The 24282-nt window shown below is 33.2% G+C and overlaps 1 protein-coding gene across 3 annotated transcripts in view; it reads left to right on the plus strand.

Moving 5' to 3' along the window:
- CSMD3 (CUB and Sushi multiple domains 3) overlaps nucleotides 1–24282 on the plus strand; it is a 726530-nt gene that overhangs the window by 526648 nt on the left and 175600 nt on the right. For all 3 annotated transcript variants that reach the window (XM_055706136.1, XM_055706138.1, XM_055706139.1), the window contains one exon: nucleotides 2062–2256. In XM_055706136.1, the coding sequence (XP_055562111.1) occupies nucleotides 2062–2256 (195 nt within the window). The remainder of the gene's footprint in view (nucleotides 1–2061; nucleotides 2257–24282) is intronic.

Here is a 24282-nt window from a genome sequence, read left to right on the forward strand (position 1 = left end):
CTCAGACCTGAGCCATGCCAAAGGTCTGGTCTGTAGTCATGTTTCTGGTTGGGTTTTATTCTTCCCTTCCTCCCTTCATTTCTGTTTTGTAATGGAGGAGCTTCTTAATAGTTCTAATAAGTGCTCTGAAGAATAAGTATAGAATGTTTGCTATAGTTACCTATGTCTGTAATATTTTTTTAAGAAGCTTATCATGGCTTTGTTCTCTTTGAGGCTTAGGGGTGATGTTCTAGACAAAGCACCTGCTTCTCTTGGTTTTCCATGTTGTTTTCCATGCATTTAGACAGTACTTTTCTAGAGGGTTTTGACATCATTACCATAGTTAGCCAACAGAGACTTCCTTGCTGAACTCGAGATTGCAGCAGCACATAGCTAGCTTGTTTTCAGCCTCTGTTTCAGAAGCCTTAACTGGATCAAAAGTTATCAGAGAAGTAATTGCTGTTTTTCTTGAAGCTTGTAAAATTTTATATACACTACAACTACCTAAATGAATCAATGTGGATATCAAATACCTGTTCTTAATAATTACTTATGCGATGTAACTATTACTTGTTATTGTACTGTTTTTCATATCAGAAGCATGCTCTGTAGATGAGATATGCAAATCCTAATAAATTTTTAACCGAATCAGGAGATCTTCACATTCTTTTGGCAGATGTGAAGTGGAAATTTCAAAATAATCATTCTGTGCTTCCATCTTCAAATGTATTTTTATGGTTTTGCAGTGTAATTCTTTCTCTCCTCTCAGAAATACTACAACATAAAAATGGCTTTAGGGGATCAAACCAAAAATCTAGTTACTTCATTAGCTTGTCTCTAGTAGTCACCAATAGTTGATATGTGGCTAAACTATATAAAAGTCAAATATGTAAGCATTGCTCCCTGTTATCTGTAAGTTTTCAGAAGCTTCATCTTAAGTACTGCCAGAATCAGATAAGTGTCTTTGTATTTAAAGGTCTTAAATAGCCTTCCAGGAATTTCAAATTTCATATAGACTTTTGGCAACCATAACTACCTGAAGCAGAAAGTTCCACAGTGCAAATATGCCTGGTAAAAAAAAACAAAAAACAAACTTCTTTTGATGTATTAGAAAGTTGGCACTGATCTTGCAGAAAGTATGTGTTCCCTATTGATCTTGTCCACAACACCCTTACCTGGTAAAGAAGAAAGTCTGGTCTTCATAACATTTATTATTCCAAACTCTATCTTGCATAGCACAGAATCATCAGATTCATTCTAGCTTCCACCATGTCCTGACACAATTACTGTGTTTTCCTTAATGGAAAAACTTACAAATTTTTCAAAAATATTTAGCTTTTCTCCCCTTCTGTGTAGTGACGTTGTTAATTAAAAGTGCTGAGTGGTTATTTTTGTGCAGTTTCTTATGTCTTGGATATTAAACATAATAGTATTCACATTATAGAAGGAAGAGGGAAGCAAAGATAAGAGCATATGCATGTATGTTTGAGTCTATTTCAGTATTTTGAAACAGCTATAAATAACAAAAAAAAGTGATACATTTAAGGAATATTTTCATGCTTTGCCCATCAGTGAGGAAAAAAAAAAGTTATACGAAAATATATCAGTATATCATATATATGAATATAGATGTTAATTTGGTGTTATTAATGTTGAAGTAATTCTTGGTTGTATACTTTTTATTTTGTAATAAACTAGTTATATTGGTTTCCTCGACTTACCAGTTTTCAGACCACAGATTTTAAAACTAGGATGTGTCTTATCTACTGGAATGGCATCCATAGATCTAACTTCATCTAACTATATAACTATATCATCAGTCACAGTGAACGCTGTGTAATGAAGCTCTGTAGGAATTCTTTAGGAAAAATATAGGAGTCATGGTTTTGGTCATTATGTAGTAATTTGTACAGTCTTTAAAATGAAGGGGGGAGAACATTTGATGTATAATGGAAGGATTCTTAAAAAAAAAAAAAAGGAACATTATGTGTCTACACGGTGTGTGGCGTTCAAAGAAGACCTTGAGAAAACAAACATTTTAGGTTATATTTAGAATTATGTTTGCATTTGTTTTCTCTATAGCAAAGCTGCGTGAATCTTGCTTTGATCCTGGAAATATAATGAATGGAACAAGGCTTGGTATGGATTATAAACTGGGGTCAACTGTCACATATTACTGCGATGCAGGTTATGTTCTTCAAGGATATTCTACACTAACATGCATCATGGGAGATGATGGAAGACCTGGCTGGAACAGAGCCCTGCCCAGTTGTCATGGTAAGAGCAGTTTTTCATTTATTATAGTTGCCGTTGTTATTGTTCTTGCTTTGTCATATGGAAGAAACAGGTACAAAATTAGGAGCAATTTTAATAAAATTCTCTTTTAGGGCAAAGCCTTTTTCAATGATATATTCAATAAAATAACATTTAATAACTCATGATAAATACTGATTTGTGTTCTTAGTAACGTTGGATAAATAGCCCTACAAGTTACTATTGCAAATAGAGGTTAATAGTAACGTCATCCTCTATGCCAACCTGTATTCTTCAATTAATACATTTTCAGCAGAGTATAGTGATATATACCATATATATGTATTTAAATACAGCATTGAGGTATAGTCTGGACGTCACAATATATGTTTTTTTCTTTTTGTTATTAGCGGTTTATAAACCACATAGGTGAAATATTTGTATATATATCATTTAACCTTTTGGACATGTGGTGTCTAGAAAAATTCAGCCTTGAAATGCACTAAAGATACAGTCATTCAAACTTCTATGGTTATGAAGAACGCACTAATTTCAGGAATCTTCTCTCTATGTTAAATTACCACTGACTGTCTCAAATATAAGCATTTTCAGCTTTAAACTCTAAGAGAAGATTTAATTTTTTTTACTGATTTGATGTTAATTCTTACCACCAGCAATTGAGGGCCACTTCATAAAAAAGCAGAACAAAGCAAACTACAAACCAGTATTCTTTTTACATATTCAGTAAGATTAAACATAAAATTTCTCCTATGTATCCAGATGTTAATAAAAAACACAAAAATGCCAAATTATAAAACTAATGTTTGCTTTATAAGTTAAAATAAAAACTCATTATTATGTTAATTTCAGTTCCTTTTCATAATTTGAAGACAAGAAAAACTCATTTCAATTTCCAATTTGGATATATTTATTTTAAGTAGAATATGTATTTTCTTTGATGTGTACTTTAATTTCTATTGCAAAGTGGATAGTGGAATAGCAGCAAAACAGAAGAATTGTCAGCTATAAAGAATTACCAATATTACAAGCTGTTGAAGAACTTTGGTGTTTTCATTGTCCACCAAAACCATCACAGTACTGAACACCAAACTTCAGTGGCATCAAATAGGAAAACTGGTCCTAGCAAACTTTGGGAGTTTGTTCAAACTTGAAGACTATGTGCAATGGAAGTTAAAAGTTTCTTCCTCATTTTAAAATGAGATACAAATGTTGTTTTCTAGGTAGGAGTCAGTGAGGAAAATTGATGTATATGAAGGGAGAAAGATTTCCTTCTTTTGGAAAGTGTTTTTCATGGGTAATGAAAGGTGAAGAATTTCTTTATCAATTATGCAATAATTGTGTCTATTCATGCCTCTTATAATCTAGTTAGCAATCTTCCAGTGCTATCTGTTTTAACATTCATGAAAGGGGGAGTGTTTTGCTTTGAAGGACTGCCATTTTAATAAAAGGGAAAAAAAATCTCATAATAAAAGAAGTAGTGGGTATCTCTCACTGATTCTAACAGGACCATTTTCTTTCCTGGATGAACAAAGCCTTATTTCAAAGATGACAAACCCGACACTTCTTTAGTATATAATGTCAGAGTAGGTGCCATAAAAATGCCTTAGCTTTACAATTTTCACTTGTTTTCCTTTTATTGCTTTTTCCTTCAGTTCAGAGTTTTTTTAAGGTTTGTATATATGTTGCTGTGATGTAATATATTTTTACTAAGTAATCCATTCTTTCCACTTTTGTTTGTTTTACGTCAAGAATGACAGAATAGTTGTATAGCTATGAGAAAGACAGTATCAGTTGATCAGTTTTCAATTACATGGAGCTGGCAGAAATAGTTTGAGAGCTGAATTTTACCTCCTGACCACTAGTCTTGCCTGCATAAAAAATCTGCTTAGTAGAAAAATGAGATACCTCCATTATGCCAGTTGTATTTTTGAAACTCCATTGAAACTGATAGTGTTACAATGAAATGTGCTTTTTTCTTATTTAAGAGAAATAAAAATTAGAAACTGAACACCCTTTATACCTGTAATGTTTTAGGTATGAAGTAAAAAAAGCTTTTTTTAAAAAAGTTACCTATCGTTCTCTCTGAACTTTTACATTTTTAATATGAATTTAGAATCCAGGTTCTTCTTTTAAATTCCTTTGAGCCATATTTAGCCGTGTAGCTTTATAGGGGGAGTGATAGTCTCAGAATATGAAAAAGAGAAATATTACAAATTAATATTCTCATTTTCCTCATATTTGGAGCTAAGTAGGTCAGAGGAAAGGAAGAGAGAACTTTAAGTGTTCCAGATAGCTCTCTGGGCTGAAGGAACATGCTTTAAAATGTACAGAATTGCTGTTGTAAAGTATAGTTCGAAGAACAAAGAAAAGCTTTTTCTCTTCTAAGAGTATTTGTGTCAGTAATATTTGCTCATTTCCATGAAGAAAATTATTAGGTAAATAACATGGATAGCATGATGGTGAAACTGATACAGGGGTCCAAAGTCAGACCCTATTAAGTAAAAACTCTTCTTGTAGTTAATATGGATATATTCACTGAATAGTAGAATCTCAATAGAGAAGGATAGAGTACTATCTCTATACCCATTCTGAGTAACTTGACATCATTGCTTAAGACATACTCCTGAGACACGGTAGATGAGTTTGAATGGCCCATATAGAGAAGTGAGTTACCAGTCTTACATGTTCTGAAGTCTAACCTTTTACATAAAATGTGGGCAACAATACATTCTCCATGCAGAATTAAAAAGAAAATTAAGAACATGGCTTTATTACTTTGGAAAGTCAACCATTTGGGATTGTTTTAAGCATTCTCTGAAAATTTGTGGTACATGAAGCCCCATAGGAAATGTTTGTTAAGGAACACTGATGTTCTCAGTCTGGTCAGACTTCAGCATGAGCTTGCTGATGAATTGCTTACTCTTTCAAAACTTACTTTCCTGGGAATGTGCAAAACCAGAAAATATAAGTATCTACAGACCCTGAAAGTCAATAACTGATGATTTTGGAGGTAGATAAAAGCTGAGCAGAGGCTTTCAGGATCATAGAGGACTAGTTTTCTGAAATCTGCTCAGCACATAAAGCTGATGTGTTTGCAAGTGTACCTTTAGGCACCTAATATTTTTTTATGACTTAGTCCTATGTGCATTAGACATGACTTGCATTTGATTGAATTCATTATTAAAAATGACCTTGAACCTCTCTAACAAGTATGGGAAGTGGACTATATCATTGGCTTCATTCTTTTATGAACACATGCAAAGATTATCCAGGCTAATATGCTAAGTTATTTGGCATTTCATGGTGGGTGTTAAGAACAGGATGTAATTAACATATGCAGATGCAATATCACAGTGACAGAGATTATGATTAATGATTTCTCTTAGCTTCACCAACTATAGTTAATTTTAAGTTTTTGGTAGCAAACAACAACTGTTTACAGAATAACAAAAAGCCCTGTAGTGGGAAATTGCATTTATGACTGTGTTTAAAAACCTAGTTCCTACCAGAAGAAATCATTTATTGATCATTAAAAAATATTTCTATGTTTCGTTATAGTCTATTGTTTAATCCTTGGAAATATTTGAATCCAGGCTTCACAACATCTCCATCTGAAAGATACATTTAAAAATCTTAAATATTGTCATGGATGGCCTATGATTTATTTGGTTTTGGTTTTGAGTTTTTTCTTGTAACAAACCCTCAGTATTCAGAATATTCATAAGTACTATTTGCCTTTTGTTTAAAAAAAAAACAAAAAAGTCCTGGGATTTCTCACAGAGCAATTCCATACCATGATATTTAAAAGCAACAGAAACATTCATAAGTATGATTGCAACAAGAAATCTTAATTCCTAGTCTGATGTACACAATTGCATACTATAGCCATGGTGGTTTAGTGATTAAAGACCATGATAAAAACCAGATGCATAGGTATTATGAAGAAGGAGAGAGGACCTGCTCTATCACCTGGCAGATAATTTGCATTCTTAGGATCTGGGAAAACTGGAGCCTGCAGCCTCATCTTCTCCCAAAGAAATGTTTTCCTGAAAACTGAAATTTCAGAGGAAGTACCTGTACTTTGTTTTGGTTCTGACAGTAGCTCTTACTTTAATTTGCAGTAATTCTTATTTTTCTGTGTGACTTTTTTGTTTCTTTCTACCTGTATTAACTTGTCGCTGCTGTGTGAGGTAGCTCAGATCATGTTTATATCTGAAAACTTCTAGGATGGAAGACTGTACAGAAAAACGTATCTTACTATTTATTATTTTTTAATATAATAAATGTTGGCGTCTTTTTCATCAATCATTCAATATTGATTATTTAATCAGAGGCTTTAAAGGTCACATTTTTATGCACTTTTTACATAGAGAAGCTATGATTCTAGTGTGGTTATTGCATACTAGTGTGGTCTTTTGAAACCGTGACTTTAGTCAGCCAGTTTTTCGCATGATAAATCATAGTCAGACTGAATAGTATTACAAGTTGCAATAAAAAAATGAATATAATAATTTTCACCATTATTGACAATATTATAAAGATTTTTCTTGTTCTTGTCATAGATAAGCATGTAAGACTAGAACAAGGTAAAAGAGTAAGGCACATTAGGCTTAAGTTCTTTCTTGGGTGATTTTTATTTATGATAGGTAGGTAAAGACAAGGTTGAATATCTAGATAATCTAATTTACATTACTTAAAAATGTTCAGCTATGTTAAAAGAACAATCAGATAGATGTCATGTAATAGTCTAATTTACACATGTAAGAATTAAGGTGCTTTTTTTCTGTTTATAACACTGTGGATGTGAACATTTTTATGAAAGCAGTTGGAACTTTAATTAACATTTTTGTCCCATTCTGCATTTTTTGAGTACAAGTGTAGAATGCTTGATTATATTTCCAAATCCTCAACTATCATGTATCAGCAATTAAAAAAGAAGATTTTGAAAGGCACAAAGCAGTTGTTAGAAGCCTAACAGTCATTAACTTCCATCTGTGGTATTTAACATTTTCATCTTTAGTAAAAAACCAACCAACCAACCAAACAAACAAAAAAACCCAACAAAAAAACCCAACAATGAAACAAAATAAATTTCTAGACAAAACTGCTTGTTTTCAATAAAGAGATAGAATGCATATCTAAAACTTAACTAAGCTCAGGATTAGATTACACCGATACTGTAGATGGATAGTAGTTAACTATTTTGGATTGGCTACAGTTACTGCTCATTAGTTAATTTTTGCTAAAGCACTTATACTTTAATTCATTGTTTCATTAATTCAATGTGCCAGATAGATATTTACTTCTGCAGTTCTCTGAAAGAGGTTTTTTCCTCAGTGTGGTTAACTTGCTTTAAAATAATGTTATCTGCGTCAGAGAATTAAGTGCAATAAACATATTGTTTTCATACTTTGGAGATGGCAGAGGACTGAATGAGATAGTAGAAAAGAAGCAGAGAAGCGGTAAGGATACAAAGCCAGGATGGCTTATAATTGCCAAAGGAGACTTCTTGCAAAATCTGAAAATAATTCTCAGAAGTCCAAAGTCTATCTTTCTCATGTTAGGAAAGGTCCTTGGCAAGAAATTCTGAGGATGACATGAGTTTAAATGGTTGGTGTTCATGGTATAAAGAACGGAATAAAAGCACTGAGAGAGTTACTGTGCAGCAGAGTGCAAAGATCAACCTTAGCATTCCATTAAGGTTGTAAAAGTACTGAAGGCATTAAACCACATGGAACAGGTGGTATAGGTCATGCCGCAATTGGAGGTATCCATTTACCTCCTCTTGAAGCATGACACTTTAAAATAAATTTATCCCTACTACTTTTACATTTGAATTATGACTAGATAAATGATATTACAGAGTGAAATTCATTAATTGCCATGGGCATGTGAACAAGTTGTGTCCCCTGCTCTTGGATTTTCAATACTGAAAGGTTGTTCAGACTAGATTTCCTCACTATCTCAGAAACCTTACTCAAATGAGCATTCATACAAATTAAACTATTGTTTTCCTCATATTGTCACTTTTATCATGCACTGTCATGCTCGCACAATACCTCTGAGCAGGTAGAGAATTCAGCTTTATGAAATGTACACCACAAACCAAGAAGACAAAATTGATGCTTTTATTTTTAAACTACTCAATAGTTCCCCTAAATTTTTACAATTAAAACTTGTAAAATCAGTAGAGAGTGGGGGAAAAACCATAGCCCCTTCGAGTGGCTGTGCAATGTCACCAATTACTCTGTTAATACTGTATAACTTTGTGCTTGAAGTTGTGAAGGACAGAGTGACACACGAGAAAAGGCAAGATGAAGTCTGTAAAGAAGGAAAAGTAGTCCTTTAAAATAATAAAAATTACATTTATTATTAGAGAGTGTCCTATAGCCTGCACGTATACAGAAGTATTAAACAATTATTAAAAATTAATTTCTGTGTGTAAATTTATTATACCATTATAAGTAATAAACTGTTGTGGTATTTATGTTCCCAAAAAAATGAAATTTAAGGCTGAAGAATCTAACATTGAAAAGTTAATTGATGACAGAATTAAGGCTGTCATGCAGGTAAAGATGTGTTTGGAACATCTTCAACAGTGGTCTTACATACTATTTTGGGTGGGAGGTGGTAGCAGTTGTTTTGTTTCAATCCAGTGATGATAAATAATTGTTTATATTTAAAGTCAGGAGTTGAAGGGCCACCACCATGTAATCTGTTTCAAAGTCTGAAGGTGTGTAAGGAATGACTCAGGCAATTGCAGAAGGCAGACTAACACTCAGCTTTGTTAGCTGCAAGAATACTGTGAATGGGACTCAGTTTTATAGTTCCAAAGTAATGTTCAGTTTAACCACTTTAGCAGCATGCTTTATTTAAAATTGTCATATGTTGCCTACTTAAAAGCATTTCTCATTTTCTTTTTGCCCAGAATAACACATCTGTTTTATAAAATCACATAGAACATGACCCAAATACTTAAAAGTATAATTTAAATCAATTAGGTTTGTGGTTTGAATATGTAAAATGCTACTCAAACGCTACATACTCTGAAAAGTTAGGTCTTAATAGTCGGAAAGACATGAAAAGGCAATTAAAGGATTTTTAAAGAAAATATAAAGGATTTTATTTTGTGTGATTGAAATATCTTCTGAATACTAAATTTTTGTTCCCAAGCTTCCACTGCCTGTTTTTTTTTTACAAATATATTCCCATTGCTTTACTATTCCAAGCTTTCCTCCCAGCATGGTCAGTGGAGAGAGACAGGTTTTTTAAAAGGTCACCAGAGGGGATTCAAAGAAATTGCTAGGAAGGTATCTTTTTTTCATTTGCATCTGGACTTCAGGAATAGGATTTACTGTGCTTGCATGCTCAGCAGGGTGTGACTTAGAACAGCAACATGGGAAATAATGTAGTGAAATATCTGAAATCACTGTGTGGAAGGAATACTGCTTGAGATTAAAACATACATCAAATGCTGTTTTGGAGGGATTTTAAGGTTACTTTTTGTGTGTAGATGTAAATATTTAGCACTTCGAAGGTTGCTGAGAAAGTAAAAGAGTAGACATCTATGTCTGAGTATACCTTAACCGATATACACCACACTACAGACAACCTTCTGTATGAACATACTCATTGAGTGAAAGACCTTTGTACACAAAAAACTATCAAGTCAAAAAGCCAGAAAGAGAACTAACTTCCACCTAGCAGATTTGTCAGTAATTAAGTAGATATTTGGTCTTCAGTATACACTTCTTGAAGATAGTGGGCTCATTTTTCCTATGACAAGTCACTGACTGCTTACTGTAGAATACACAAATGGTTTTGGGAATAGGGAACAAAAATATGATCTTTGTATATGGCTATGCAGATAGCTGGTATTTAACTGAAAACCCCACAGTGATTAAGTTAAAATCTCAGCTTTTCTTAAAGCTGTTGTTCTCTTCATATCAGAGGAAGTTTGAAAATGTTGGCAGAATGAACTATAAAGGTTAATAATTCTAGAAAGCTCAGAAAACAATTAAAAATAAATACAGACACATATATATACCCACACCAAGTAGTACTTTGAGCATCTGACCTTTTCCATATACATTTGTAATCCATAATATGCTTTACAATGTCCATTGAATAATAAATGCAGTGTGTAATTATTCCAAGCTTTAGTTTAAGTAGCACTAATATAATATAATGGTAAATAAAGCGTAAAAAATGAAGAGTAGTAGTCAGTTACAACAATCTCATAAAAATCAGCTGCCAGAGAATCCTAATTTCCAAGGTATTTAAGGGATTAGTTAGAGTGCACTGTAAGACCAGGTACTTCATCTTCTGTTGAACTAAATCTGCTGCCAATTTTTTGAAGCATATATTAATGAAGGAAATTTTAGAAAGGAAAAATAGTTTAAGCTACATAAACTTTGATTTTTTTAACCTTATTTTTTTATACTTTTTACTATAAAAAAGTATCTGAAATCAAGCTTGTATATCCAAGCAATGATTTTAAATATGTCTTCTTAGATGCAGCTATTAGTTTGCATAAACAACATGAATAAGTAATGAAAATGTAACAGTGAACTTCAGTATTATTGAGAATAGCATGTAAATGATAAAATATGTAAATTAACTAAATACATTTTCTAATTTATTTGGCAGTAAGAGCATATTGAAAGCACAGGTGAAAATGCAGAGTAAAGTATGTGATTTTTTTTTTTTTTTAGCATGTTAAAAATTGATATTTCTTTGTTTACTTTTAATGTGCAAATTTTCCAGTAGAAGATTGCAAAACATTATTATTGCTTAAAAAAAGGTTATTCTGTCAGGTATTTTGAGGTGGAGAGAAAAACAGCTTTTAATACTAGTTAAGTAAATATGTGCTTGATTCTGTATTGTGTCATGGTTTAACCCCATCAGGAACTAAGCCCCACAAAGTAGCTCACTCACTCTCTTCCCTAGTAGTATGAGGGAGAGAATCAGAAGAGTAAAAGTGAGAAAACTCCTGGGTTGAGATAAGGATGTTTAACAGGTAAAGCAAAAGCTGCACACAAAAACAAAGCAAAACAAGGAATTAATTCACCATTCCTATGGGCAGGCCAGTGTTCAGCCATCACCAGGAGAGCAGGGCTCCATCATGCATAACGGTGACTCAGGAAGACAAACACCACCACTCTGACACCCCACCCCACCACCCCACCCCCTTCTTCCCTTAGATTTATGTGCTGGGCTTGTTATCTTATGGTACAGAATATCCCTTTGGTCACTTGGGGTCAGCTATTCCAACTGTGTCCCCTCCCAGCTTCTTATGCGCCCCAGCCTACTCACTGGTGGGGGTGGGGTGAGGAGCAGAAAAGTCCTTGGCTCTGGGTAAGCCCTGCTCAGCAGCAACGGAACCCTCCTTGAATTATCAACACTATTTCCAGCACAAATCCAAAACATAGCCCCATACTAGGTATAATGAAGAAAATGAACTCTATCCCAGCCAAAACCAGCACAAAGCATTAACCTTATAGATACAGATTTTTCTTTAAAGATTTTTTAGAACAGACAAGATAGCTGCAGGGTATTCTGTTTTTAGAAGGAAAAAAAATAAATCCCTACCATTTCTTTGCACATAAAAGAAAATATTTATTTTCCTGTTCTGGTTTCCAAAGACTGGAAGACACTGACATAGGATAGGATTATGCAGTATTAGTCAGTAATCAAGGTAAGTGAATTAATTAATAACTGGAATTAAAGAAACAAATCCAGTCATCTGCACTGGCTGTACCTGATAAATATGCATGTTTCTAACTTAAACTTGGGCAGCAGTCTGAAGGTCCTCACTTGTCTAATAAGACTTCAATAACCCACTCAACTAGAGGAGGATTTATTAGGTGGGCTGTTTTGGTGGTTATATGTATGAGGCTCATGTTTCATTCTTTACACAAATTTTGCTATCTTTGCATTGACTATCACAGTGGGACTAGGAAAGGGTTCTGTGGAATAGAACAACCTGCAATTAAGAGACTGCACTGTTTTAAAATGGAATTCACTGTTCCTTTCCATCTTGACTGGGCTACATACAATAGTTAGTCAACCTACTATAGCAATGGTAAGCAAGATCATCATCCAGCTTAAAGAGGATAGCCACCTCTATTAAGATCTCATGTTTCTTGATGTTTCACTCAGAAGCTGCATGTGTAACAGCTTTTTTTGTGATCTCACAGTCTTTTGAAGGAACAGTATCTTCCACAACATAACTTCTAATTCTTATGTATTTGCTGGAACCATTTTTTTTTTAATCCTTTTATCCTGAAGTGTAGCTATATGCTTACAGAAGTTAATATAATGAAACACAACTCTGTTTAACACACATTTGTGTACTCCAGCTAGCACCAAATTTATTTTGTTGTTAGGCATTTAAAATGTTACATTGCTGTCCCTCTTGTATTGTACTTCATTTTATGTTTTTCTACTGTTTGATGAACAATTATTCACTAAGTTGGTACTTTAAAGCTTTACTTAAATAGCATGCCAGGAAACACACTAGTCTGGTTCATGAGTGAATTTTTAATAAAATATGTATTCAGACGTTAAGCTATATTTAGAGTTATAGTTGAGAGTATATATAAGTAACTGAAGGTCAGAGAACATTGCAGTGATCTTTTAATTATTCTCAGTTCAAATATTAGTGATGCAGTTAACATCTTTTTTTTTCAGCATTAAGGTGAAAGTATGAAATGAATAGAGAAACAGCTGGCCTAAAGCAGAACAGATTTTCTCAGTGGTGTGATGTGACAATATTGTGGTCAGAATGTGTCCATAATGCACTCAAATTCAATATCCTGGGAGGAAGGGAAAAGAAAAAAAACCCTAAAAGTAATGTTTTCCTTTATTTGGGGAGCTATCTTAAAGTGAGGAAGCTCATTGGAACTGATTTGAAGAAAACAGCAAAAAGGAAAGTATTTACTGGTGACCTGGAAATCACATAGAAATACCATTTTAGAGTCTCATCAATCAAAAGCAAAATCTAAAGGGATCACCAAAAGAGGTGGTGAAACAACATGGTCAAGGAATCTAATAGTAGTTAAAACGTATTCTAGGTAAAGGAAAGCATGTTCAAAAGAGAGTAGTAAAAAGTGTGGCCAACAGGGTTTTGAGAAACAAACTTAAAACATATGAACCTAATCTAACCACTAATACAGTTTTTCAAAGATGAGAAAACCAGGAAATTTATTAAAGTGACAATAAAAGTTCTGTTATGTTTGTTATATTACATTACTGAGGTAAGTAGAGAGGTCTTGTATTAGAACTATTTTTTTTGGCTCTAAGGAATGTGTCAAAATTGAAGCAGCTGTATAAGAGAGATGCTAAAGAAAATCAATCAACAGAACCACAGAAAGTTGCTAAGATGAGACAGTCTTTTCTGTGTAGTTCTGAAAGAGCCTAGATATGAAGTAGAAATATTGAACCTAAGGTTAAATTAGCTTTTCTATCAGAGTAGTGGAAGGTGATGAACATGTCAAAAATCTGCCATGATGAGCATATGCTCGGTTTCCACAGTTAGAAAATTGGTAGAGATTATAAAAAAGAGCAGAACTAAGAGACACATAGTTAAACATGTTAAAGAAAAGAAATTTTAGGTACTTCAGAAATTATTTGAAGATAGACTCAAAATTTGATTAAAAGTCTTTATGGATATATCAGACATAGACAGCATGTTCATCTAAATGTGCATTCAGACTTACAAGGTCACGTTACTTCTGTTGACAAAATCAGCTCTGAAAGAAAGGCGTTCTTTGGAGTATGATGAAAACTATGAAGCTGGGGACTTCCCAAGTTTTATTGCCATCACTGTATTCACTTGGAACAGAAACTGTCAGGACTGTGTAATTTTAAACCATTACCTCCCTCTTTTGCAGAAATATGTTTCTCCTGCTCCTTCCTAGTCTATCTGCTGTCCTAGACATTTGCTTTCCTTATGTGTACCCAAAGCTTGATTTGCAATGGATATGCATAAAACATTTGAAATTAACAATGTAGTTGTAATCTTGCTTCAAATATAAATTTTCAAGAAATAGCAGGAGAGAGTAGAATCAGAAAGCTACGCATAAAAGAGGTAAGCAATATGCATAGCTATTCTTTCGCTCAGTCAAATAAGAGTTCAGGATTTTAACACTGGTGAAAGTCCGTGCTTCATGTTATGCAAGAGGCCGTGTTGATAATGTTGATTAAAATGGCCATTCTTAGTCTTATGTTAATCTGTAACAAGTGGTTGAAATATCTTATTATGTGCTGACATGCCACACTGTTATTCAAAATCAAGTAGAGACACTACTGGTAATGTCAGAATAATGTAACTGGCTTAATTAGAAATGGTATTTCTTTGGTATGTAGAACCACTTCCACCAGGTATAGTAAAAGCACTCTAGGTTAAATTAATGAGTTTTGTGGGTATTTTAATTTTTACCAGTTTGTTTCATTTAAAGGCTAGTCTGATGTTATTATTTATTTTATATTTTTAATTGATACTTGTGCTCATAACTGTTCAATCAATAGACCACTTAATTTAGCTATTGTTTATTTTATTGTTAACAGTTGTTTCTTACCCTGGTTTTTCTTTTTTTTCCCCTGTGTTTCAGGAGTTGGGTCCTTGTTGCTCAGGTTCTGGGATGAATTATTTAGTTTTATCTTCTTCTAATGTGAACATGATTGTACTTATGGGTTGTGTAAGGTTTTTCTTTTTTTCTTTTTTTTTTTTCCTTTTTTTTCTTTTTTTCTTTTTTTTTTCTCTCTTATGTGCCTTTTTTAGTCTGATACTTCAACATCTTGGTTAGTAGCTGAGAGCAAAAGTTCTCCCCAGTAGGAATAATAGGATGGGGTTTTTTCTTTGCTGGTCATAGAGAGTGCTTAGATGACTAGACAGCTGTGTATTAGGAACTTAGAATTAAGAAACGTGAATCTGTGGCCTCACCTATGGCAATATTAAAAGACATTTTGCTTGCCATTTGAGAGAGACAGGTGCTTGCACATGTCTATCCCAAATACCACAGGGTGAGATGACTAGTCCTCTGGGAAAATCTATTTCTTTTTAACTTTATTCCTTTACACATATGTATCTAAAAGCAGTGATGCTTTCCTGCTGTCGTTTGTTTGGATTATTTGTGTTTCAGTATATATTTCTTTTTCTCTCAGATGTGTTATTTAATTGTCATACTTAATTTGCTACTGCTTTGAGAATGACCGTGTGTAAACCTTGAATTAGCATTGAAATATTGAAATAAGCAGTTTAATTGAGGTGACTGTTATTGTTGTTATTTTAATGGATTTTTTCCCTTTTAACCACAGAACTGTGTTTATTAGGGTTAATATTTTTTTGGGTGTACTATGGCATTTTATTCTCTATGAAAATTACTGGTTTGACATTTTTCTCTTAAGAACAGTTTGTTATAGCAAACTGATATTTACTTTCAAGAGATCAATTCACTGATAAATTTAATCACCCACATGTCCACTTGAAAATTGGAAGGGGGAATCCTTTAAGGAAGGGAATTTGGAAAGTGGGGACTTCTATCTTCTTAAGATTAACTTAAAAGTCTGTGTTACAAACATAACAGCAATGATGGTGAAGAAAGCTGAGATTGAGCAAGCTACAGTGACTTTAGTTAATTTATCTTAGTTGTCAGATCTCAAAAGTAAAATTAATTCATCAACTATTACTGTAGTTTCCTGTCAAACTGCTGATACATGTACACTCTCAAAATATTGGAAATCACTTGGAAACCAAGTGATCATCAGTCACTTGGAAACCTAATGTATTATAGGGTTTTGTTCTAATTTTATAATATTATTCTCAGATAATTCAAGAAAAAGTTTATTCTTTGTAGCAGCTGTGATTCACTGCTAGTGCTAGAAAACTCAGTTGGGTAAAGGGATGTTCTAGAGACATGCAGATGGGCAGTATAAACATCAATGGTTTTTGAATAAGCAATACACTCATTACAGCCAACCCACCCCTAAAATAGTGAGAGTCTTACTATTAAAACAAGATTCAGGAGATTATATCACTTACCAGCTGTAGTAATAAGTAGATTCTTGGCTCTGTGCAGTTCTAAATGAACTGATAGATCTGGTGAGTTCTAAGAAAATTCATCATTTCATCCTCACATTTAGTAGGTTTCTTCTCCTGCCTAATGAAAACATGTTATAAATATTTCCTTGTCCACTAAGGTTATGAAACAAAAAATGCTCTCAGTAAGACTTCAACTGCATTGTCTGTCAAGTGACTTAGAAGCAGTCATCACACTCTTCATCAAATAATAGGAATTACTCTTTCTTAAACCAAATAAATAATGAAATATAATTTAGATATAAAAAGTGCCCAAGTGAATAAACAAATAATACAAGTGAAATATTACAACTGACAAAAAATATTGCTTCCAAAAAAAGTAAAAAAAAAGTTTCTGATTGGAAGGGGTGATTATTTCATGTGAAAAGATCTGTAAATCTTTCAACATCTTTCATTCATACTTTCTTATGAGTCAGTGTCTCAGTTCTGCTATTGTAGCTAAAAATATGTTAAGCTTTGTTAATCTCTGACTTATTTTTACTTCTACATATCTGTCATGTAACGCTTTTTTCCTCTTGCTATCTAAATAGACTTGGAAGACTCTGAAACGGTCTCCCCCAGAAGGCTCTATTACTGCCAGTTGTCTCTTCTGCTATTTTTTATTAATTTGCTATGTTGGTGGATAAATTGTTTTAAAGTAATTGTTTTCCTCCAGAAGTTCCTTAAATATCATGTCAAAGCTTTGCTACAGATGGTTGACTTGAAAAGCATTTCTAACTTTTTATTGAGTTACTCTTTTTCAGTGGTGGAAGCTGTAACTCTGCTGTGCTCCTTCTAAGGAATGAACCAGTTCTGAGGCACAGGCTGATTGCAAAGATCTGTTCCACCTCCATTTGTTATAAGCAGAGGTTGTTTCAGTGCAGTTTCATTCTAGCACAAAATATGTTAGACATTTTCTCTTATCGGATGGCTCCGTTTTCAGAGCCTGCTACTTTAGCTACATATTATTCGCAAAAAGAAAATAAAACATTGCTTAAATGAGGGAACCACAACCTTATTCAGAGCGTGTTTCTGAAGTGAACCAGACTTCTGGAAAAGTATCTCAGGGAGTTCTAGTTCATTTATCAAATGAAGCCAGAGCTATCTGGTGCAGTGAGAAACCTGGAATGGAGGCACCTCACCATCTTCCAGCTTGCCTGGAAACACTAAGCCAGACAGACCTCAGATCTTGTCCCTTGTTACAAAGGCAAGCATCGTTAAAAAAAGCCTTTGCCTATTGCAGAAAGCCAATGTGATCTCTCAGTGAGGCCTTCATGAGCCCCACAAACTTCCTTCAAAAGTTAAGAAAAAAATAGTGCAGTACATATCACTTAAGAGTCTAGAGGACTATATAGCACACTGGAAATTAATTTAATACCACTGCTACCTCTTGAATTATTTTTCTGAAAGCAAGCTGTTTGTTGCAGTATTAGTAGAAAAACAAAGAATTAAGATTAATAATTGTCTGCAGTTGAGCTACTTTAGATTCAAAATTTTATAGTGCATCTGTTAATCAGGGATTTAACATGACACCTAATTTCAAGCAGGTTATTTTTTTAGTTCTATCAATAAAATCTTAATACATTAAACATATTGATTTAGTATCTGACTATGCTTAACTACTAGGTAGTTTGACATCTACAGGCCAAAGGCTTTGGTAACGAATAATTCCTGATCTGTAGCTCTGCCCTGACAACAGAAATTGAAATACTATATAGAATAGGATTTTGGGTTATAAAAAGTGGGAATCTCATCTTTCTTTATTTTCCTCTCTAATATTTTGACAATTTAAATGGGAGCACAGGACTTTGCTTTTACACTTCTGCAGTATATTGCCCATCTAAAATGAACATAGATTAACTTAACTGGGACAGAAAGAGAAATATGCCTCATTTCCAGATAATTGCATTTGTTCAGAGAAATATAGGAAAAAGAAATAAGGAAGCAATAATTTTGCAAATAGATGATCTTTTCACTATTTGAATAACAGCCAATATTATGAAGGAGCCATCAGCTGTGATCACATTCTACAGCAAAAAAAATGTAGGATTTCAAGCTTCTTCCACATCTCATTTCATATCAGAAAACTCACTTCAGACTTTCCATACACTTGGCTAAAATGAGAAAATTCAGTAAACTAATTTTAAGCAACACATGATTTCAGTACTGAAGAAAATAATGTAAAACTTTAAAATTGTGTACACCACAGTTCTTAAGGAAAACAGGAATAGAATTGAAATTTAATAATAATTAGTCATTAAATTGAGAGCAAACATTTTTAAAGCTAGGCTAAAATTCTCCTTTGTATTTTTTTATACTATATATACATATACACACAAATATATATGTGCACACACACCATATATATATATGTATATATATAGATATCTCCTTTGAATTTTTTCCCCTAAATGTAAAACCATATTTCATATTGGGCTGTATAAAATCTGCATCTTATACCTTCAGAAAGACATTTAGTTTAGGTTTAAAGATTTCAAAGAATGGAAACTGAAGATAAAAAGTTATTTGGATCTGTTTTTCATTTTGTTGTTTTAGAGGTAAAAGTTGATGAACTGTTAAATAAATTTGCATAGCATATTTGTTTGTGTGATTAATTACATTTTATATATTTATATATACTTCACGTATACATTAACAAAAGCAGAAGCTGAAAGTTAGCTTTAGCTTCTGCTAAATTTTCTTTTGCTTGTTTTTATTGAAAAGAAATAGGTACTGTCCTCTTGAAGTATCTTCCTTAAAATGTATCAAATAATCTTTCTCTGCTAATTCAGAGAGATTTTGAGTGCCTTGATTTTATCTATATAAGGCATGTTTTCTTGATTATACATCTTTCAGAAAGCTTACATATTTTTTTATAATTCAAGTTCATGATAGGTTTTTAATTTTTGGAAGAAGTGCCTGTTGGTGATGTTCCTGTTTTGTACTTCTTTGTTCATAACCCTTTTTTCTTTATGCATTTTACCTTTCAACATGAAATACTACCTTTCCTCTTCTAGAAAAAATAAAACAGCCCATCACACTATAAGAGTTCAGAGAAGCACCAAAAAATTGGAATGTACTCCTTTCTCATGCTACAGTCAATTACTAGAAATAGATATATAACCAGTTATAAAAAGGTGAAGTACTGTCTCTCGTCTGCTCGAATATATTTAGCAGATATTTATATGTCTTGTTCTTCCAGGAATCATCAAAAGATTCAATAACTTCCCAGAAGCAGTTATCAGAACATCTAAACTTAATTGATTTTAACAAAGTTGTTGGCAACTATTTCTTGTCCTATCATTTATGGATTAAAAGAAAAAATAATTTCTCTAATCTTTATTTCAATCTGCCACATCTTCAAAAAGTGAGCAGCTTGCCCATGGTCTCATTCTTCTCTTTTGGAGGCTAAACAAAACCAATTATTTCAAAATTTCCTGTTAGATAATAGAAACTTTTTTTCCTTCCACCCCCCCCTTTTTTTTTTAAAAAGGGCAAAAACTCAATGTGATGTTTTTATTGAGACTTAACCACTCTTGAATGGATCAGAAATGATACTTTCTGTCCAATACATGAAAGTCTAGCTTAGTGGTGTCTTTGTCTACAGCAATCTCCTATTGAAACTCACAATCAGTATTTGATCCATTAAGTTTTTCTGCAATAGATTGGTTTGGATTTTTTTCCAATAACATTATCATTTCTTCAGTTTCAGTTAATGATTAAGGCCCTGCTTTGATAACTTTCTGAATTCCTGAGGGAATTTTGCTAGCTTCTGGTGGCCTCTGCTTTAACTAACCACTTTATTAAAACACTAATAATTAACATGTATTAGTCTGAGCTTCTCTGTCATTTTTTAAATCAGTTTTATTTACCGTAAATAAACTGTGTTGTAAAGACTGAAGACATGATAATATGGAAGGTTTCCATATTCTTTATGATACTTTTTTCATTGGTACTGTTTTCCAGTTGTATGATGGTGCACTCGCTTTCTCTGTATTTGTTGGTGTCTTTTTATTTCTAACATATGTCTGTGTTCCCAAACAGCAACTAAAATACATATTTCTATATCAGATTGTCTTTTCCACATTCATTGTATTGTCAAAACAATGTTATGTGCTTCATCACTTTCACATTTGCAGACTGATACCCACAGTAATATTTACTGTAATTTGAAAGTTCAGAAGAAATTCTTCTACCTTTTTTCTCTGTTAAGATTTCCTTTGCATTATTTTTTATCATTATTTTATTTCTTGGTGGTGATATATCAGTCACTATATGCATTTTCTCGTTATCAGTATATTGGTCTTGACTTGAACACTACAAGAAACCATTACAACTGAAAATTGTGTAATTTGGGTTAAAAATGATAAACAAAATGACATAGTGTTATATCAGACTAGGAGAACCAGCAATCAATGATTTAATATATGTGCTGGTTTTGTCTGGGATAGAGTCAGTTTTCTTCATAGTAGCTAGTATAAGGCTGTTTTGGTTTTGGGCTGAAAATAGTGTTGACAACTCAGAGATGTTTTCATTGCTGCTGAGCAGTGCTTACAGTAAAGGCCTTTTCAGCTTCTTACATCACCCCACTAGCGAGTAGGCTGGGGGTGCACAAGAAGTTGGGAGGAGACACAGCCAGGACAGCTGACCCCAAGTGACTAGGGACATGATGTCATGCTCAGCAGTAAACTAGGGGGAAGGTTGGCCTGGGGCTACTGCTCAGGGACTGTCTGGGCATCAGTTTGTGGTGAACAGTTATTTTCATTTACACCTCTTGTCTTTCCTGGGGTTTATTTATCTCTCTTTGTTGTTATTATTATTGTTGTTTTAATATTATTATTGTTATGATCATTTATATTATTATTACTGTTGTTGTTGTTGTTACTACTACTGTTACTACTACTATACTGTTCTTATCTCAGCCCACAGGTTTTCTCAGTTTTCCCCTTCCAATTCTCTTCCCCCTGTCCTGCTGGTGGCGGGGTGAGCGAGCTTGTGTTGTGCTTCGTTGTCAGCTGGGGTTAAACCACGACAATGTATTAAACTCTAAAAACATACATCATGTCACCAATTAATTATTTTTCTTATCTCACTCATTTAAACCAACTAAGTATTAGTTATCCTAGTCTGGATTTTGGAACATTGACCCATTAGATAAAAAGTCAGTATCCCATCAGCAGTTCTTCAGGGCATAATTTTCCTTTTTTTGCAGAGTCTATGCACTTAGTTTTTTATTGTATTTGTAACATAATCACATTTATGTGCATTCCCATTGATTCCATTGAGGAATGCTGCTCAAAAATGGATGGTGCAATATGGCACTTAAATCTGCAATTACAATTATATTATATTAGATCTTAGCTGTAGGAGCTAGAAATTAGGTAATCTGAAAGTAATAGGAATTAAAAGTTTCAAGCTGTAGAAAAAAAGATATGTTAGCAAAAATATTCATTTCTTCAAAAGATGGGAGATTTGAGATTGATTCTCATAGTTATATAGTACATTCTTCCCATCTTTTTTGCTCATTTTTTTTTTTTTGTGGGTTCTTTCTTTTTGTTAAAATGCAAAGGCATGATGGCAAATATGAACAATAAGCATGTGGCAGAGGTTTTTAACCCTGTAATGTTTTGCTGGAGCTATAGAAAATTTTACTTTATAGCAGCAGTTAGGTGTAGATTACAGGGATCTGTGGTGCTGTTATGTGATTTTGCCTCTCTGCAGTGATCTTCTGTTTCTTTTACAACTAGTGTATGCTGGAATTTGAGAAAAGGTGTCACTGCTGATGGTAATGCATTTTATATTGTGTTCTCTATTATGCATTGCAATGAAGAGGTAGAATTTAGTTCTTTAAAAAAGGTGCATGAATTCTAATGATCGAGATGGGTAATCTTCCAGATAAAAAAGCTTACCAATTTAAGATACAGAGTGGGTCATACTTTGTTGTTGTCAAGGGCTGCAGGAGTGCTATTTTTCAAGACAAGATACCATTACAGTAAATTCAGCACACACAGAAAAGGAACTTTTTGCCATTAATGCTTAATAATGTTTCAAGGAAGCAGCGAGCAATGCATCAACACACTGATTCTTATCACATTCTTATCACAATCAAGTCCCTTTCTCTGCTATTAGTGTTCCATTGCTGATCCTGAAAAGCAGGACAAGGACAGCATACTGAGCAGTATTTTTATATGTCAGAGAATAAACTAAAACAGAAACAAATGCAGAAAGTCATACAGTATTTTAGAGTCTAAGCAAACATTATTAAAAAAATAACAGAATACTATTGGAGAATTACATTAGAAAATATCATTTGCCTTTTGAAATTTTTGTTGTTAGTTGGTTTGTTGATTTGTATTGTTCTGCAGGATTTTTTTATTCCTAGGGAAATGGTGTTCAGCATTTGTTGCTTTTTTATGTTAAATAACACAGTTTACATTTGTAGGTGTTACGGGTCTGTTAGAATTTTAACTGTAGGTAGACCTTCAAATGCATAGCATAATGAATAGACTTTCTGATTTTCACAGCCTTTAGATTTTAAATTTTGATGTTATTAGGAAATGAAATAAATCACTGCACTGTAAAACCATTGCAGAGGCAATGAGCTCTACATAGCTGAAGTAAACATAAGTGAAAGTCAATGGGTAGCATTGTCATGGTAGAATTATTATATCCAACCAAACAATGCAACGCTAGATATTTTCCAGAGGCAATAATATGTTTTATTTTTGTATCAAATTAATATTTTAAATTCACTGTAGCTATGGTTTCATGTCCTTAGATCCATCTTTAATTTCTGAACAGTAATGTTTAGTGATGGTCAGGGTAGAATCTTATCTTTCTGAAACATTTGACATTTTAAAGTAAATATTTCCCAAAAGGTAAGGAAGGAAATATAGTAAGTGAATTCTATCGGTTTACTAAAATGTCAACTAAACCTCTTCCTCTCTGATGATACATTCAGAAAGGTCTTGGAGAGGACAGTTTTGCTGCTATAAAAACTAAATGGCTTGCCACCTAATGATTTACTAAGTTAAACGTTTTCTCAGATTGCAGAGGTCACCTGTGTACTCACATCTTGATTCAACTTTTTAAACTGTTTGCTTTTGAGACCCAGGAATGTGAATTCTTGCAAGGATAAAAAGTCTTTATAGCAGCAGTTGGAAAATTATGGGAGAGACCATAAGGGAGAAGGTAAACTCAGAAAAGGCAGTGTGAAAAATCCAGAATGAGGACACTGAGTGAAAGAAATTACTATGAAATACTCAATGCAAATATTTTGTTGTTGCTGAAAATTAAATTTTACATATGTCAGAGTGACAAATAGTTCATCTCTAAATCAAATCTGTACTGAGCATGTTGTAACATAGGCTGCAGGCAACTCTGCTGAGACTTTGCACCTAAGGCAGCCCTGCTGGAAATCCTGCTTCCAGCCTTGTACTGTGTCTTTTGTCTTTTTATGAGACCAGGTACATGGCCACTACATAACAAGTGCAGATGTATGTTGCTTTCATGAGATTCAATGTGTGGGAAAAACATTTAGATGTTTCAGACAATTGTCCTATAAACATTTCAATTAATATCAGTTATAAAAATTAAATGGCATTATCTTCATCTTATAGAGACATTGAAGTTGTTTTAATCAAACTTTAATACTAAGAACTCAGATTTTTCAATATGCTGTATGGCATTTTAAATTATTTTTTTAATTTGCAAACATTTCTGGATTTAATCACTTTTAGAAATCTATGTGCATTTGTCAATGACATTATTTTGTGTAATTTTTTTCATACAAGCTGTGATAAAACTTCCTTTCAAATATTTTGAAATATTTTGCCTAGATGTATATATAGTTATAGAATAATTCTACCTTAAATAATCAAGAACATTTTGAAAGTGTACTAACTCTTGAATTCCTGTGTATGACTCAAACTTAGTTTTTCCGTTTTCCT

The sequence above is a fragment of the Falco cherrug genome, chromosome 3, assembly GCF_023634085.1.
Source record: "Falco cherrug isolate bFalChe1 chromosome 3, bFalChe1.pri, whole genome shotgun sequence".
NCBI classification, from domain to species: domain Eukaryota; kingdom Metazoa; phylum Chordata; class Aves; order Falconiformes; family Falconidae; genus Falco; species Falco cherrug.